The 18,478-nt window shown below is 48.7% G+C and overlaps 1 protein-coding gene across 3 annotated transcripts in view; it reads left to right on the forward strand.

Moving 5' to 3' along the window:
• pcdh1b (protocadherin 1b) overlaps positions 1-18,478 on the forward strand; it is a 141,123-nt gene that overhangs the window by 87,472 nt on the left and 35,173 nt on the right. For all 3 annotated transcript variants that reach the window (XM_018737386.2, XM_018737388.2, XM_018737387.2), the window contains exon 4: positions 3,429-3,648. In XM_018737386.2, the coding sequence (XP_018592902.2) occupies positions 3,429-3,648 (220 nt within the window). The remainder of the gene's footprint in view (positions 1-3,428; positions 3,649-18,478) is intronic.

Raw genomic sequence — 18,478 nt, forward strand, 5'->3', positions numbered from 1 at the left:
TCCATCCTCGCTGTGCCTTCTTGGGCAAAACGCTCATGATCAACTCGTGGAAATTTTTATTCCCATAAAATCTCCAATACAAATGGTTATGTCTGTTGGCCTGTGTTATTTCAATTTGTTTTTGTAAATTTTTATTTTTTAATTTTTTATTAACATACATGAAAAAAATCGAACAAAAAATTGCCAGGATGCACTTGATCGGGAAAAGTGAGAAGCGTACCCTAGAAACTTGGAAGTAGGCGTGGGTACACTGTTACGGCAGAGGCACACACAAAAAAAGACACGGTCCTCTCAAGCCCTCTCCCTACCCAAAGGCCCTCCTGTGTTACATCCGTGCGTCGTCTGCGTGCGAGGTTAAGCTGCGGCGTTTTCTCATCTGTCCGCGCCGCCTCTTCGCCATCCGGGCAGATTTCATTTAGATCTGCGCTCATGCTGCATGACGCCGCCGCGCGGCCTTAGCCGAGCTGAGGGACCGGGCCGACCTCCGAGCGGGCCGCTGTCAAAAAACCTTCCTCCGCACTCCGTATCAGCCGCATGCTCGCACACTGCTCTGGCGCGCCGTCTTCAGGGTACGCGGGCCGTTTGGGCGGCGGGGAGGACGCAGTTCTTACCGCGGAGTGCTGTTTCAGCCGGGGGGCTGCATTGCCTCCGGCACAGTCGCACGCAGCAGACAGTTTTTATCTGGAGTGCCGGGGCCCATCCTCACAGCGGCAGGAGATAGAGGGCTTTTCTCCACCGCTGCATCGCCGAGTGTTGGAAACCGCCGGCGTCCTTATCTCTGCCAGGAGTGCGGTAATGAGGAGAGCAATACAATGAGCCGTCCGCTCGCACCCTCCTGTGGAGCTGGCCCCTCGCAGCGGGCACACCGGACCCGGTGAACAAATACCCGGCAGCACAGAGTGGCCGCTGTCGACATGGCGTTCATCAGTTGTGCTGAAAGATCAGGCGGCGTGCGTGCGCGCGCGTGCGTGTGTGTGTGTGTGTGTGTGTGTGTGTGTGTGTGTGTGTGTGTGTGTGCGTGTGCGTGTGTTCAGCTCAGTTTCAGGTGCTGCCGCTCTGACTCACCTCAGTTACCCGTGAGGACAAACAGGGCTGCGTGTCGCATTATTTACGGAATTTGCTTCGTAGACACTTTTATCCAAAGTGACTTACATAGCTAACAATATCACACGCTCTATTTATGCAGCTGGATCTTTTTTTTTCTTTTTTTCCCCCCCATCAAAATATTTCTGAGTCGCGATCCCGTTCAAGGACGCTGCACAGCCTCCCTTCACCACCTGAACTCGGTTCTTTTTCGGCCAAGCCCTTAACCGCCGCGCCATCCGCAGCTTCCGTGAGCGTGGTGGCCTGGTGGAAACGGGGGAGGGGAAGGACTGTCGAGGGCGGGGGGGGGCGTAGACACGCTCAGCTGCATCACCTTGCAGCTGAATCACAGAATGGCTGCGCCCCGCCAAGCTGCGCGGTGCCCAATTAAATGTGTTCTTCCGTTTGCGACATGGCACCGCATCTGCGACACGACACCTATCCTGGCCCACTTCCACAGCGATGTGAAGAAATGTCAAAGAAGGGGAAAAAAAGCGCGCGAGTGAAACCCCGTAGATCTCGGTTCGTGTGTTTTTTTTTTTGCGTGGAAGAGGAACAAAGCGTAACAGCGCGACGGAAAGAGCGGCGGCAGCTGTGCGTTAAACGCTTTTAATTCGCGCGTAAGAGTACGCTGGCTCTCCGAAGGGCCGAGACCCGAGATCAAGAAGTGCCCCGTCGATGCGCGCGCCTGCATTATTGATACCCGCTAACGCAGGGAACCCGGCCGCGCCGAACGTTGCCTTTCGGTCCGTGGGTTTTCCTTCCCTCCCCGTCGCGTTCGCGAGCTTCCGTGGCAGGTTTTAAAATGAAAGAGTGCCGGCTGAGTGCTCGGTGCCTGACAGCGGCTCTGAGCCGCACGGTCCCCAATTTGCTGCCTGTCTCTTTCGATAGCGACGGAACGTCACCCGCGGTCCGAGCGGCGTTCCTCCGGGACGAGGGGGGCAGCGCGTCGCCCTGTTCCTCTTCATCGGGATTGGCTGACGCAGTCAGGGGGAATTAAGAGTGCGCGGGGAAACTGACCGCTGCGCCCCTCTTCTTTCGCCGGTCTGCATTTGTGGGTTAACGTGTGTATTTGTGTGCGCGCACTCTGTCCGTGTAGGTGTTTTTAGCACACGGGTGCGGAAGCGGACGGAAGCGTAAACCGCACTGGAAAATTCGCTCGCGGCCGAGTGCTTAGAACCGCTTCCTTTCTACCGTAAGGGTATAGGCCTGTATCCCGCATCCCGCTGCAAGTGCTGTCGGTCAAGGTACCGACTCTGAATAACTCGAGTGAGAATTCCCTTGCTGTATCGATTCATCGTCGGCCCTGCATCGGGCAGAACCGCTTATAATGTGCTCGAAGGCCGGACCCAAGCTGGGGCCCCGTTTTTTTTTTTTTTACGTGCTTCAAATTTAATTGCAAAAAAGAAAGAAAGGGAGACAAGGAAGCGGTTAACTTTACACTCATTTATTAAGAAAACCGCAGTGTAATCGGGCGCGTAGGCTACTGCGTAGACTCCGCCCGGGGACTCATGTCGGACAGTCATTTTACTGTCAGAATGCGCGTCTTGTCATTTGCCCGCTTTAAATCTTCGGGGCTTATCAGTTTTATCCTGTTGAAAATCCACCGTGATACAGTGCAAGTGCTTTTTGAAATTTACAAGTGCAAATTTTTGTTCTTAGCAGTAAAACACACTGAAATTTGAGTGAAATCGTCGAAGAAGTGTTTTTCATTATGACATGTACTCCTTTACCTGTTTTCACTCATTAACGTGTAACAGTCATTCACTGTAGTGAGGTACTTTACATTGTTTGTTTCTTAGTGGGGGGGCACAGTGGCACAGTGGGTTGGACTGGGTCCTGCTTTCCGGTGGGTCTGGGGTTCAAGTCCCGCTTGGGGTGCCTTGCGACGGACTGGCGTCCCGTCCTGGGTGTGTCCCCTCCCCCTCCGGCCTTACGCCGAGTTGCCGGGTTAGGCTCCGGTTCCCCGCGACCCCATATGGGACAAGCGGTTCAGAAAATGTGTGTGTGTGTGTTTCTCACTGTCAGAGATGAAACGGTTTAGTTTACATTATAATACGGAACAACGCGGACTGACTTAGCTGTAAAAACATTCTCTTTCCAGTATCCAGCAGGGATATGATTCTGTGTGCTTCGCACCAGTCCACTTAATTGTCTTGAGTAATTCTGACAGTGAATTACATCCACACCCACGGCAAAGGTGTAAAAGCTAATTGTATTTTAATTAATTAGCCTTCAACATGCTGTAGCACCTGCCTGCCTACCACGGAGCAGATGCTGGTGCCGAGAATGGGCGTGTCCAATCTGAAGTAAGACCGTGTCCCTCTCTGTCCTCTTTCCGCCAGCTGCCACATCGCCGGGTGACGTTCTCCACCGCTAATCAGGCGCAGGACCTGCAGGACCCTTCGCAGCACAGCTACTACGACAGCGGCCTGGAGGAGTCGGAGACTCCCAGCAGCAAGTCCTCCTCGGGGCCTCGCATCGGGCCTTTGGCGCTGCCTGAGGACCACTACGAGCGGACCACACCGGACGGCAGCATCGGTGAGATGGAGCATCCCGAGAACGGTAAGAGCGCTCGCCCCGGTCCACTGCCCCATCCGCTCCCCCCACCGCCCCCCCCACACACAGGCCCGTTTCCCCATGTGCTCAACATACGCGTCACCCATGTCAGCGAAGGGCTGATCCCTCCAGGCTGGACCTGTCAGTCACGATGGTACAGGCCACGCCCCTCAGCCTGCGGGGAGAGGGCCACTCGTGCGCTGACAGGCCTCTGATGTCCGCCTTTTCCGCAGGCCAGGGGTGAAGGGGCGTGCGGGGGCAAGCAGCGCTGTCTCATTGAAAGTGGAAACGCCGCTAACTCATGACAGGGTCAAACAGTAAAAAGAGGAGAGAGAGCTTGATTACCTTGATGATGGAGATTGAATTTGACACCCAGATCAAGTAAGCCTGCCTGTCAGCAGTCCCACTGTTAGTGCTCTTCACGTTTGTGTGTCTGTGTATGCGTGTGCCTCTGTGTATTATGTAATGAGTCTCTCTTATGTGTGTGTGTTTGCGTGTGACGGTATGTGGGAGGTGTCCGCGTCCATGCGTGTGTCCCTATTATGTAATGAGTCCGGAAAGTGTGACTTTGTGCAAGCGTGTGTTTCGGGGTGACTGTGTGCGGTGCAGTAAGGGCACTGTGAGGCTTTTCTAGCTCCTCTTCTCTTACTCACTGTGATGCCCAGGTGCACACATCCTAATGGGAGCTAGCTAATCATCACTCCAGATGACTGTAATCCAGTGTATCATGTAGACAAGCAGATGAAATAACAGTGTTATGCAAAAGCGCGTCTGTGTGTGTCCCTTCGGTGGTTGGGTACGCTTGTGTATATGCCCTTGCACACGGTTGCATTATTCCATGTTTTATTCTGCCCCCGAGATCATTCGTAGAATTTACTCCCAGCTGTAGAACTGCATCCGTGAGAATACGTAGAAAGTAGGTCCCCTCCTTAGTTAGGAAGTGCTGCAGCACCATTAGACTCTGGAGTCAAACCACCCGTGTGTTCTTCTCTTCTGAAAACAAGACAAACATGCTATTTCCCTCCTTTCGCTTGTTCATGCCGGGGGAAAGAAGGGGTGAAAAGTAGGGGAGGAGCTGATCAGTGGGTCAGCGTGGGACAGCAGGATGGGACAGAGTGAAGGCGAGGTCAAGATGCCAACTCTTCCCTCAGGCTATCCGAGGGCGGCTGTAAGACTCGCTGTGAATATAGCCATTCTCTGGAAAAGGCCATCACCCAGAGATGGGCTCCAGCCCCCCTCACAAACACGCTGAACAAGAGGACCACTGGGGGTTCCACACTTTGGCCATGAAGGGCTGGGGAGTGAGGTCACAGTTGAGTTGCAGGAAGGGGATCTTCTCATCTGTTGAAATGCTTAACTCCAGATATTTCCTTGGTAAATGAGTGTATCTGTGCGTGTGTGCATGCACGCGTCTGCTGGCATGTCCAGTGTGTATCTGAATACAACACAGTGTGTGTGCATCCGTGAACGTGTACAGGTGCGGGTGGGTCCATGCGGAGGTCAGCGGCACCACTGCCCAACAAAGAACCCATCTTCTGGCTCATCTTGATGGAGGTGGCCTGCTTTTCTAAAGCTCTTCCGAGTCGCCCCAGGCCGACCCCAACCCCTACCCCCTCAACACGGGCGAGGGGTTGGTGGCGGAGAAGTGCATTGTGTTGAACCGATTGTGCCTCGCGCACTCAGACAATGCAGCTATTTAAAGAGATGGGATCTCAAAATAAAACCCTCCCACAACAGTGCCTCAAATGACTTCGCCATCCTCCTCAGATATGACACCACCGCTATAAATAAAGGACTTCACAACACACCTTTGAATGCACGCACTGCCAGTTTTCGAAGTGTTTGGCATTTGAAAATGGTTATTCAAGTGCAAAGTGCCGCAGTTGAGAAATGGGTGAAGTAAGCATCGAAAGTGCATTTCCGCCTGTATGTCTCGGTGTGTGTGTGTGTGTGCGTGCGTGCGCGTATAGTCGTAGCTGCAGAATGTTGCAGGCTTTTGAAAGCAATCGATCAGTCATTGAAGGTTCATTCCTGTTCATTGGGTCCATTCCCGTGGACCCAATTCCAATGACCTCTGGGGGTTTTCTCAGTAATGGCTACTCCTGCAGCAGTGTAATCAAAGGCAGCCTTGAAGATAGGAGTCCTGCCTTCCTGCACACAGTGAGTTGGTTTAGCCGAGTCCTCTCTCCATTGTTGTTTTTGGTAAAGTCCCGAGTCCATCCATCTAGTGAGTGCTGATGGAGCCCCTGTCTCACCCAGTGTCTCTTACGCTACTACCTCTTTGCTCTTTGCTTCCTGTTTTGATCTGATCCCATCCACTGCCTTGCTGTACACATACAAATTCAGCGAGGTGGGTGGAGGCAAGTAACTCGCTTTCCTTAATTGAATTAGACAGGAAGTCAGCGAGGTAGTTATGAGATTATTCTTGTTCCATTAGGATGAGGCGATGGTTACTAACGCGAGACGAGGTCCGACACCGGGGGGGGTCTGGTTGGACAAGGATGGTCCTCGTCTGTGGTGGTTTCGTCTCACTTCTTTGTTCCACGCCCCTATGCTCAGCTACGGGATCGTCTCTCCCAGATAATGGAGCATAATTCCATTAGCCCCTCGCATCATCCCCTTGGGTGGGGATGGGGGGCTTGCAGCCAGCCACCCTCTCTGCTTCTAATGTGCTCATTTCCTCTCCTAATAGACATGAATGCATCTGTGGGGATGGAAGGTGGGCAGGGAGGGGGAGATGGTGGATGAGAGATTGCGGAAGGGGCATATAGGAAGACGGCTGTGAAGATGGAAGAGAAGAGTGGCAGCTGAAGGAAAAAGTGAGAGAAGGGGTGCCAAGAGGGTGTGCTGAGATCCAAGACTGGGTATATAAGGCAATCAGGATAAGAGGAGAGAAAATGCAGAGGAGACTGAAGTCGGATAACATGTAGAGCAGGTAGCATCGCAGTTAGAACATAAACTTGTACCCTGAAGGTTACTGAATCCAACCTCATTCCAAACCTACTCCTGCTGTACCTCGAACGTGGTACTTACCCTCAACTGCTTCAGCAAAATACCCAGCTGTGAAAAATGGGTCAAATAGTATAGGTTGCTTTGGGTAAAAGCTTCAGCTAGACAACAAATCAATCATAGTAATGGATAGAGTTTTGGATTAGAGGGCAGACAGGAGGAAAAGGCAGTTTGAGTTGGGATTGAGAACTGGGTGGAAGAAGATTTTGCAGAACAGGATTTCGCTGTGGACGGAGTATGTTTGAGAGACGTGGACTTTGCTGTGACTGGGGTTGTGCGTCGTATGTGTACTCGTACCGTATCTCCGCTTCTAAGGTGAGAAACACAATCATCTGCAAGTCCACTCTTCTGCTGGCTGCTTTGAGGACTCTTTTGTGTTTAGCCAAGCAAACCAAGAGAACATACAGATAGCGTGCCCAGTGAAACTACTCAAAAATAGAAAGTTTGACACCAGCGCTTGAGCGACTGGATACGACTGACGTTTGAGGCTTTAGAGGACAACTGACAGAATGGTTGAACTCGATGAGGGGTATCGTTGCCAGGAGCTGGGTAATAATTACATGGAGATGAAAGGCTTGTTTCACACGGTTTGTGGCACCTTTAGATTTGGGGATGTGGTGCTTCTGCCAGCTGCTGGATGTCAAAGCTCAACGAGCAACTCTGCGGTCCCCCGACTGCTTGGTCAGAGAGCGTCTAAAGAGGGAGCCGCAGCTCTGGCGACCTCATATGTGAGGTCTCTGTGATGGAGGGACAGAGTTTGGTACCGGTCCACTCCTGAGGGCCCGATGTTGTCTTCGATGGGATCGTCTCTTTTCATCCAGGTCCCGCTAGGCAGGTCGGCCATGTTGGCGCATGGCTTGCTAATGGCTCAGGCAAACAAACAAATGAGCAATCATAAAAAATGGAAAACGCTTCAAGTCGCAACATCTGTGCCGTCACCGGGACCCGTCTCTTCCGCATTCCGTCATGCCCAGAGCAAGGTTTCTCCAGCTGCCCGTGATGCCCCATCGCGAAATTCCCACTGTGCTCTGCTGCGAGCAATCAGGCTTCCTAAACACACCGCTTATTTGTCCCGTACCCGGAAACAGAAATAGAAACAATTGTTTTTCGAACAAGAAAATAGCAGCTTTCAACAACTGCTTATTCAGACTGCGTGTTCAATTTGATCGTCAGGCTTACTTAAGGTTACGGCCAACGAAGGAATTGTTTTGACAGTCAGGAAAACATGTAGGTCAGTTTGAATTTTATCTATTTGTAATGGAAAACAACAGATTTCAACTCCTGCTGAGAACATGAATAGTGGAGAAGCTATAAAACCAAATGTCTTTCTTTCTTTTTTTCTTTTTGTCCCCCCCGATTGACGGTAGGACTGTTTTGAACTTCCAGGTTTGGCTACGGGATGAAACCTAACACTTCAGCTCAGAAAAATGTAAATTTTGCTCTTGATAGAAATTAAACCGAGCAAGAATTTCACATCTGAATGACGATAATGTTGATGACTGCATTTGTTTTTGTGCGTGTTCTAGATTTTAGTGGTTGTTCCGTGCTCTGAGCATCACATAATGACAAGTAGTTTGTTCATCAGTGACAGTTTATTACAACAAGCTGTTTCACTTCAGCAGTGATAACTTCCTGTTTTATTCAGAGCCTCTTCAGAAACAAATGGCATCTAGAAAACAATGAACGCAGCTGTAAAGCAATGAGTCGGAAGGGGACCGTGAGGTCGAGGGGACGCGTCGGCCTGCACGGCGACAGAAGCAAAGGGTCCCTCTTGCTCCACGTGCTTCTGCACTGCGGTCCAGTTGCTGACCCCCTGCTGACCCCTTTGCCCCCACTGAAGGGAGAGGAAGTGGTTAATGGGCCGTGTGGGTTGTTGTTGTTCGGGGGAACGAGGGAGAGGAGGAAGAACAGTCAGTGGGAGAGGAAGCGGGGGGCAAGAGGGGATTGATCACAGCTGCGCGCTGCCGGCCCTGTCCGTTCTCACAAACTCTTTTCGCACTGGATCCTCGTGTCGCAAAGACAACAGTGAGGTGTTTCCCACAGAACCACACAAAATACAGTTCATCCCTGCATGACTATACTAATGGGGGGTCGGTCATGCATGTATCTTTCTATCTGAACATGAATTAAATGTTTTACTTTAATAAAAATGTAAGATTTAAATATAAATGTGCATATTTATAAATTTAAATAAAATATTTTTCTGTTGTCTATTTAGTGTTGTGCATGTGCAAATCCCTTGAAATGCAAAAAAAAAAAAAAATTACATATGATAAAAGTTGGATTTTATGTACTCAGAATTGTATCCTTGAAAATTACTTAAAATAATTACTTACTGTAATTTAAATATTTAAACAATTCGGCTCGCATCACTCTTTTCTTTTTTCCAATTCCTGAAGGCGTGTTTAAAAAAATATTGTGATTCCCTGGGCTGTCCGGTCATTCCAGTGTCCAGTCACTCGAGGTCCGGTCATGCACAGAGGAAATTTACTGCATTTGTTCCCACAGAATCTCAGCATACTGTGTTTATTCCTACAGAACGAGGCTGCCAGCTGTGTTTGTTCCCACACAATCCACAGCAAACTGTTTACTCCCACAGAACCACACTTGAAACTGAATTTGTTCTCGGAGAACCTCACAGAATAACCACATAACCAAGTAGATCCACAGAACCTCACAGTCAATTGTGTTTATTCTTATAGAACCTCTACAGACTGGTTTGATTCCCCTGTAACCACACAGCACCCTGTTTGTATCCGCAGAACCACACAAGAAACACTTTTTTTTGGCTCACCGAGAACAAAAGGAATCAATTTTTTTGCAGAGTGCTCCTCAATCCATTTCTCCATCCCTGAGGAGGAGCCATCTCTGCGTAACCATAGGGAGCAGGATGCCCCTGCACCCCTCTCGCCAAAATAAGTATCCCTGATGGAGTCTGGCAGCGAGCCCATCCCCAAAGCTCTCCAGAGCCGCCGGCTCTGCAGCTGGGGCCCGCTTCCTCAGGAGCGCTGGTGGAGGAGATGGGCCACCCTCAGACTGGCGCACAGTGGATTCTAGGGGGGAGGAGGCAGCCACACGCCTGGGGCTTTTGCACCACACACGCAGTTGTGGCCATGCTGTTCGAGCACATACTGGATAATGGGCCCAAAAATATATGTGACGTTACGTTTATTTAGCTGACGCTTCTGTCCGAAGCAACTCACACTTACTCACTCATTTATACAGCTGGGTAATTTTTACTGGAGCAATTCTGTGTATTGGCATGGTCAAGGATACTGCAGAAGGAGGTGGGATTTAAGCGTGGATCCTTCGATCCAAAAGTTGGCAGCTTTAACCAATACGCTATCTGCTGCCCCAATTTATATGTGAAAAACACAGGGATTGGGCCTCTTTTGAAAGAAAAAAATCTAAATGGTGAGAAGTCCAGAACGTAGACGACCCGATTCAGCTATCACGATGCTAACTGGGAGCCTTCTGCTTATTCAGACCAGCTGCCTTTTATCCGATCCGTTATCCGCACCATCATTTAGCGTACTCACAAACACAGGCCACATGTAGTACAAGGCAAGAAGCACTTGGACAACATTTGGACTGTATGCAAATGGCATGTAGACAACAGAAGACCCCAATCGGAAGTGGGTTTGGGTGTTGCTCTGCAGATCTGGGGCTTGTGAAGGCAGCCGGGGTCTCTGGAAAAGGGTTGTCAGTGGTTGTTTAGAGAAAGTGGGGATTCCGTTTTTTCTCCTAATAAGTTGAGAGAATGCTTTGCCAGAGGATGAATGAATCGTGGCCTGTGAAAGTGGGTGGGTGAGCTTCACAAAGAAAGGGGAAGGTGTGTGTGCTACCAGCAGTCCTCACACGCACACCGAGAGAGATGGCTGGTGACGGTGGCCGCAGCGCATTTTTGGGGCTGTTGATGAAGATGATGTAAGAGGCCAGCAAGGTGGGGGAGAACTCACAGCTCTGTGCCATGGATGCAACTTAGTCTCTGTGTTGAACTCTGTGTGTCTGGTATGACTGTTCCACAGCTTTGTCCCTGCGATGACTTTATTTTCGCTTTCCTTCTTTCATCTTTTATATGTTTCTATCCGAAGCAACGTACAACTGAGAGTAAGCAAAATGCATATCGCCAATGAGGGAAGAGATACAGATGTAGACATGCGAGTGTTACTTTGTATAGTACTGCCATTTTCGCTGGCATACATTACAAGTGTAGCTGCCCGTAGCATTGATAGGGCAATACGGCGGCTATCTATAATGTAACTTTATAGAGCATTTAGGAGATCTGGAAAGAAGTGGGTCCAAAAGAGATGCGTTTTGAGATCGTTCTTGAATGCCCGAAAGGATTCAACAGTGCAGAGGGACAGAGGGAGCTCATTCCACCAGTCAGTGATATGAGCACTTCTCACTAACAGTTCTCAAGACAGTGAATCCATAGCTGGAACTAGAGGCTTGAAGAGGGATGTGATCTATCTCCTTGGGGTCGTTCCAGGGGGGCTGGATTTATTTATTCTGTTGTTTCTGAGCTTATCTTCAACAGCCTGCTGCTCCTTGTCCCTCCTCCACCCTGCTGGGGGTGTAAATCGGAGAGAAGCAGACAGAGTGGGACTCATGGGGAACAGGCACATCCTGCGGAGCACCCCTCCTCCCCCTTAACACACACTGTGCCTGCATTTGAGTGTACGGTCCATGTTTGTGTGCTTGGCTCTCTCTGTCAAAGGGAGTGCAGTAGTGACTGTGTGCCTTGGGATTATGGGTAGCTATCTTTGCACAAGTTGCTATGCCCCGCTGGGACTGTGGCTAACTGTCCCTGAACAGGTCTCTATCTGTCTTCGGCCTAGTGGCCAGAAACCAGAGTGGCGGTTGCTTGGTAATCACAAGTCCCCAACGAACCAGGGCTGATGTTGTTGTTCTCCTCAGTGTCCCAATGTGGAAGATGGTGGAGTTTGGGGATGAGGTGTTTGCGCTGACTTCACAATCTGATCAGTTTTGTGTGGACGGTGAGGTCCTGGTGGGACAGGAAAACCATGGTTATTAGTGTTCGTGGTGGAGTCATGGGCTCATTAACTCATCAGGAGTACCCCGGGGACAGCAGACAGCTGTGTCCAACACAGTAACAGCACCAAAGCATTAATGTACTGCTTTAAAAACAAAGATAAGCAACATGATGAGAAAATAGTGGCATTTTACACACTGAAGAATTATGTACACCAAAGTTGTAACACGCTGAGAAGATGTAAACTCTCACTACCACCACCCATGGAAGGAGCCAGACCCGTAGGCCTGGACCCCTCGCTGCACCGTGTTTGATTAAGCAAGTCAATATTCAACTCTGTGTTTATATACAACGGTCTGTTTACTTCTTCGGTGTTGCCGTGTCGGTGTAAATTCTGTCCCTAGATGCAGCTGAAGATCGTGGGGGTCCATGCCCTGGCTTGGACAAGTTACAGCTGAGCAAAGCCGGAGTGCTCCTCAACCCGGGGTTCTGCCTTTTTTCTCACAAAGAGGATGTTTCCGAACTGTCGGCGGCAGGCTTGCGAAAGGTCCACAGGTTAAAGGGCCCCCAACCGCCGGCGGTGTAGATGCATCGGCCCAGAAGCTCGACTATTTTCCAGAGGCTGGAAAACGTCAGGAGAAGCACGTTTTGCCTGCACTGATATCCAAAGGCTTATCCAGGCCAGTCACAGGCTTTAAATGTATCCCAGCTTTCCTTCTGGTCACCGTATCAGCTGAGCACGCCCCCCTCCCTGGCCTATGTAATCGCTTCCTTCCACCCGCCGTTGGTGGGGAAAACGGTGACAGTGCAGCACGGAGAGGAAGTGCGTACGCAGACCCTCAGTCACATTATTGAAAATCCGAACGTACGTATGTATGTGTGATTGTAGGATAGAGCTGTGTGCCCGGAAAAGGGTGCGGCGATTAAAGGCTGCGATACAAGACACAGTTTTGGCAAATTCAAATTCAGTTCAATCTCTGTTGCACTGTCACACGAAGTACTTAAAATCTTCCATTAGTAAAACTATTAACCAATGTAGTCTTGTTTGAAGTCCATCTATTGTGTCACTTTATGACTCGCAGACTTTGACCTTCAGATTTTTTTTCCCCATCTTAAGTGTAAAATATCATTGATATTTAGTGTTTTAAACATGCATGTTAGGACAACTGCTGCACTTGGGAATATTTATGCAAACTGACCACGCTACAGTCCTGCCAGGTTTTGCTGTTTATTAATCCTCGAGCAATTGATTCCTGGTCAGTTTTATGACTCTCAAAGTGATTAATATTAGAATGAATGTTAATCAGTTATTAAGGGTGAGTTAGTGTTCAGTGGAGTGTTTTCCTTCCTCGTCACAGTGACCTTTTCATTTGCTCGTCCGATTGAAATGGATGCGTTCTGAATGCGAAAAACAGCATGAACTTTTTATTATGTTACATCCTATGTTTTCTTATTTTTCCTGGGTTTAGAATCAGAAAACTGGGCACCTTTTTCAAGCCTGGACTGTTGTCATGGCAGTAAATTAAAGTTGCTTGGTAGCGGCAGGGCAAACAGGTGGAGCGAGGGCTGTGGGGGACTGCAAACAAGCCCCAGACAGGAGGAGCTGTTATCGGCAGCCCCGGGGCACATGAAAGCCCCCCTCCACCGAGGCAGGGGGTACCGCCCTACTACGTTTCAGACAGGTCTTAACTAGGGCCTAATCTTTAGTTACGGGACTTTAATGGGATTTAGGGTTTGGGGGGGCCAGCCCTGAACAAAAGCCAGGAGCTTATCCAACTTGACCTAAAATAATCCCCTGTTTGCCAGCGCTTAGTCGGGTGATCCCTCCTCAGTCGAAAGTGACATTTCCTGCACTGCGCCTTTTTGGGCCAAGATTATAAACATTAACCACAACCCATGTTCTCTGTCCCTGATCTTCGCATTTTGCTATCACTCCATAGACTGAAGGAAGTGCAGTTTCTGTTTATTTCTACAGGACTAATAAACAATAACAACAATAATAATAATACTAAGAATTTCAGATTTTTTTTACTCCAATCAATGGTTCAGATTTTACCGAACGCCTTTCACTCAGTTGGATTCAGAGTTCCATGGACCTTTGATCACTCAGGTGAGGAAGCCTTGGATGGCGTTTTTCGATTTGTAGCCAGGATCCGCATGAGGACACCTTCCTCCCGAAACTTAGGGACAGGTCAGGCTAGAGTGAGTAATTACCCCCTGCATCATAGCTCTGTGCCCATTGCTGTGGCCCATACACTGGAGTGCCCCACTCCTCCCCCCACCTCAAGCCATCCCATGGCGCGAGCCCTTTCATCTCAGCATATGTTAATCAGAGCCAACGCACACTATCACACACACACTTTCAGAACCGCTCCTCCCATACGGGGTCACGGGGGAACCGGAGCCTACCCGGTAACACAGGGCGTAAGGCCAGAGGGGCAGGGGACACACCCAGGACGGGACGCCAGTCCGTCGCAAGACACCCCAAGCGGGACTCGAACCCCAGACCCACCGGAGAGCAGGACTGCGGTCCAACCCACTGCGCCACTGCACCCCCCGCACACTATCACTTGATATTAAAATGTCGCAACCAAGTTGGTGCTCTCCTCGCTCGGTGCCAATGAGAGCTGATGGATCGGGCAAAAACTCCCATTCGCCGACGTTTGATCTAAATCTCACTTGCCTCCATCAAATCTCGAACCGGCACTCCTCCATGTGACACTTCAAATCTATAATATATGTATCGGCTTCCTTCCCAAAAAGAGGAGACAAAGGAAAAACAGAACTTCCCCCTGCAAAGAAGAGGTACCAATGGAGCGTGTGCACCGCAGTGTTGCTTTTGTGGGTCGCACGGCTGGGAGGCAGCAGAGGTTTGCCTGGTTAGAGACTGTTATCTCTGGAAGCAGAAAAGCCTATTATTAAGGTCCGTTCAGAGCCAGAAGGGTAGGGAGGGCCAGAAGGGGATTTGGCTGGCCTGAACAGGCCAGCAGGTACACGGTTAAAGAGCTGGAGCTGAGCCGCTTAGGTGGATGGGACCGCAGCAGGTAATCCGGTCGGACCCAGAGCAGGAAGCAGATTGTTAGCAGGGGATAGACCTAATTAAAATGTGATTTGCACTACAAGGAGCTTATAGAGAAAGCTTGCATTTTAAGAATGGCTGGAAAAAATGTATAGTGGGGGAAAAAGAAAAAAGCTTGTCTTTCTCCTTGGTTCTCCAGCACCCCAAATCCCTCTTCATCCCTGCAACCCATATCCCACGTTCCCGTCATTCCTCGTGCTGTTGGTGGTATCCCAACCGAAAGGATGCCGAAATCCCAGTTCACAGTTCAATCAATGCGGTCCGGTGGGGAGGAGAGATGACCCCAGTGTTGGGTGGGTGGATGGGTTAGGCCTTTACGTTTTGTCAGAGGTGTCAGCGATGGCATCCTGGTGACCTCGAACCTGTGAACGTATCCCTTTTTGAACCTGGAGCATTTTGTGCTCTGTCCTCAACAGGAAAGCTGCTGCAGTCTCACCCAAGAAAGGGAGGCTAGACTGTGGCTTCCACCCGAGTATGAAAAGGCATGTGTTTGTTTACCTTCTCTTATTATGCTCAGTGCAAGCCGCGCTCATGCTTGCCTGTGTTTCTGTATGAGGATGTGCATTGCTGTGGTAATCCAATAAAAGACTGCATATAAAGGAAGAATGGGAGAGAACGAGAGATGTGTGAGCAGGGGATATGGCTGTTATGAGTATGTACAGATGCATGTGTTGTGGTGTTCACTCCGCCTACACACGGGCCTACTGCCTGTAGACCGAGCAGCAGCATCCAGTGCCCTGGGGTGGTGTTTCCAGGTTGGTTTGATTTGCGTTGGGGTGGCTATGATAATAGCTGGTAGGATGCACCACTGCACCATCACAAGCCTACTTTGTGAAATTCTGAGTACGGTGTAGGACAGCGAGAATGCGGAGGCCACCTTCTCCACTGTTCAATTGCTCCAGGCAGTCAGCAAGAGAGCGAGGAGATGAGACAGCACACGCAGTGTCTCATCCTGACCTCACACCATCAGTAGCTATTGATTCCTTGTTGTTTTTATTTATTTTTTATTTATTTCTTCAATGAGTGTGGTAGCCTTCACCTGGGTTTTCACCTCAGGCAGAACCAAAGAATTACTTTACACACATATTTGGTCAACTCGCTCTATCCTTTCTTGTGTTATGGAAATATACTCGATCCATCCCAGGAACGTTCGTTCATCTTTTCAGAATGTTTAAGTTGACCAAAGTAAGCAGGGATTTCAATAGATTCCTGAAATGCGTAGCTTGGAAAACTGATATAGTGGTTGAATAAATCAATGTGACTGTTACTTTTTTGAGTGTATGTCTGTTAAGAGACCCGAGGAGACTATAAATGAACCTTGAAGGTGTGATTGGCGATAAACTTGGGTTTGTCCTACCTACTCAGCTCAGACTAAAGCTGGCCATTTCCTGGGAAGCAGCTTTGTTTAATTAAAGGCAAACAGGGACATATACTATGTGTGACTGCGTATGAGTTTTCAGCCTCACGCTGTCGCCTATGCCAGGTGCGAGGAACACAATGACACCAGTAATTAATTATTACCATGAAACCACTACTGTGGGATCATTACTAATGAAGCCTGGTGATGTTCCCTGGCTTACTAGTTCTGCCTGTTTCGCTCTAAATAATTAAACAGCTCAACAGTTTTAACACAAGGCTTAAAAATTTCCATTTTACCCAATTAACCAGCAGCGTGGTATTTCTCAACATCGTCTCCAACCCTCGTGGCAACTTGAACCTGTAACTTTTTGGTTCCAAGTCATTCACAAACACCTGTGCTACTCGCGTCCTCTACTGGACGTGATATCATGTTGCCTTTTCTCCCTTTGAACTGATCTGTACTGACCTGCAACGCAGAAGGACCACAACGGCCTTGGTGCTAGTTACACTTCCACGCTTCCTATGGACATCTAGCTCTGGCAGCTCATGGCAGTGCATATGGCTGCAGGACAATCTTCTTACAGATCAGGAACACTGGAATTACACGGATCATTGGTGTGTGTGTCTCTTCTGTAGAAGACAATGTAATCCAATCAACCCACCCCTAAGAAAACTAATTAATGAGAAATCCATTAATCCGTATCTCTTAGTAGCTTTTGCATATTGTATGGCTAGAAAGATAAGTATCGTCTTTAGTATCCACAGCTATAGTTGTAGCTATAGGACACTGTTCCCAGGACTGGACAGAAGACATGACATTGTCATTTATGATATGGGTGCATTCTCTGTTCTACGGTCATTTGCCTGTACCCAGCTGCTTGCCTACTTGTGCGATCCAGCAGCAGATCCTTGGCCGTCTTCTGCAAGGAGTTTTACCTCTGTAAAAATCTCAGTGACCGCAAGGGGTCTTAGTCTGTGTTCTCCTCAAGCTCCCCAGACTAGGTAGAGGAGGATGCTGGATCAGTCCAGTGGAAAAATAGAGCTGCTTAGAACCCTTCCTTGCCCACATGGCCTTTTGCTAGCTTTTGATTCTTCAGTCTTCCATCTGATGAACTCTACAGGCAGGGGAATAGACATCGTAAGGACAAAAGAGACATGAAATGGACAGCCGGACAATGGTGAATGTGGCGATGAAATTGTTTCCGCATTGCTTGTTTCATCGCTTCCTGGGCAATAGAGCAACGGGGATAAGGAAACCCACAAACGTGCTGACTGTGTGCTTATGACCCCTGCAGTCTGTCGGGAACTCAGTCCCATTCTCATGTCCGCCCAACAATCAGAGTTTACCACTGCCTGAGCAAAAAAAAAAAAGCTTAAATTAGACATAAAGTTGTATACAAAACTTCAGGTTTAAGCCGTTAACACAGCTAGAGGACTGGTTTCATAGAACCATATTTAGTTTCGCTGTGGGGGAGGAAATAACTTGTGGATGAGTAACTGGGCTCAGGACCAGAAGAGCTTGGCGTCATATTCCATGATGGAAAGGCATTTGATAAATGCAGAGACCCTTTAGAAAGTATCTAGCTATATTCAAGTGGGCCTCGGCTTATGACAGAGTTCTGTTCTAACAACCTCAGCGTAAGTCGACTTTGTCATCAGTCACAAATCCTCTTATTAGAAATTGTCAGGATGCATAAACAATTAACATGCTTGTATATTACATTGTACTTTAATAGGCAGCATTATATTTTTTGCACTAATTTCACATTATTCATATTAAAATAATACTAATATTGAATAAAACTCATACACAGTAAAATAGTAAAGTTATATTTTCATGTTGTACTGTTGTTTTCACTTTTCTAAAATGATAACACTTTTTTCTCATTTCGAAATCATTTGATTTCACTTTTTCTTTTCTGCACCACCAGAACGCTCTGGTTGCCACTTGCTAACAGACTGAATCACAAAGGAAAAGTTTTGTAAACAAAACAGTTGCTGCTAGACAACCAAACGCTGACTGAGACCCAAGGCCAAAGTTATCACACAGAAAATGGAGGGGTTGTCAGATGTTATGACCAAAGGTTTGGACTTGAAAACAATATATGGTTAAAGGGACAGCTGTTTGGATGCTCGTAAGTCGCATATATCGTAATTCGAAGAGCACCTGTAAATAGGCACAAGTATAAAGCTGCGTTTGTGTCGAAGCACCTGCTTAGGCTTAGAAGTATTATTCCAAAAAAGACAATGTAAATGCGAGGCTAGTGGGGACAGTTCTGGTCCTGAAGGGAAGGGCACTTTGGCACAGCTGGACATCTGGGAATGAACTGCAACGTAAGGGGAAGGGTCACAGGAAACAGGCGATGGTGGACCCTCTGGGTTCCTCTACCCTG

Source organism: Scleropages formosus, chromosome 13 (genome assembly GCF_900964775.1).
Source record: "Scleropages formosus chromosome 13, fSclFor1.1, whole genome shotgun sequence".
In the NCBI taxonomy this organism is placed as follows: domain Eukaryota; kingdom Metazoa; phylum Chordata; class Actinopteri; order Osteoglossiformes; family Osteoglossidae; genus Scleropages; species Scleropages formosus.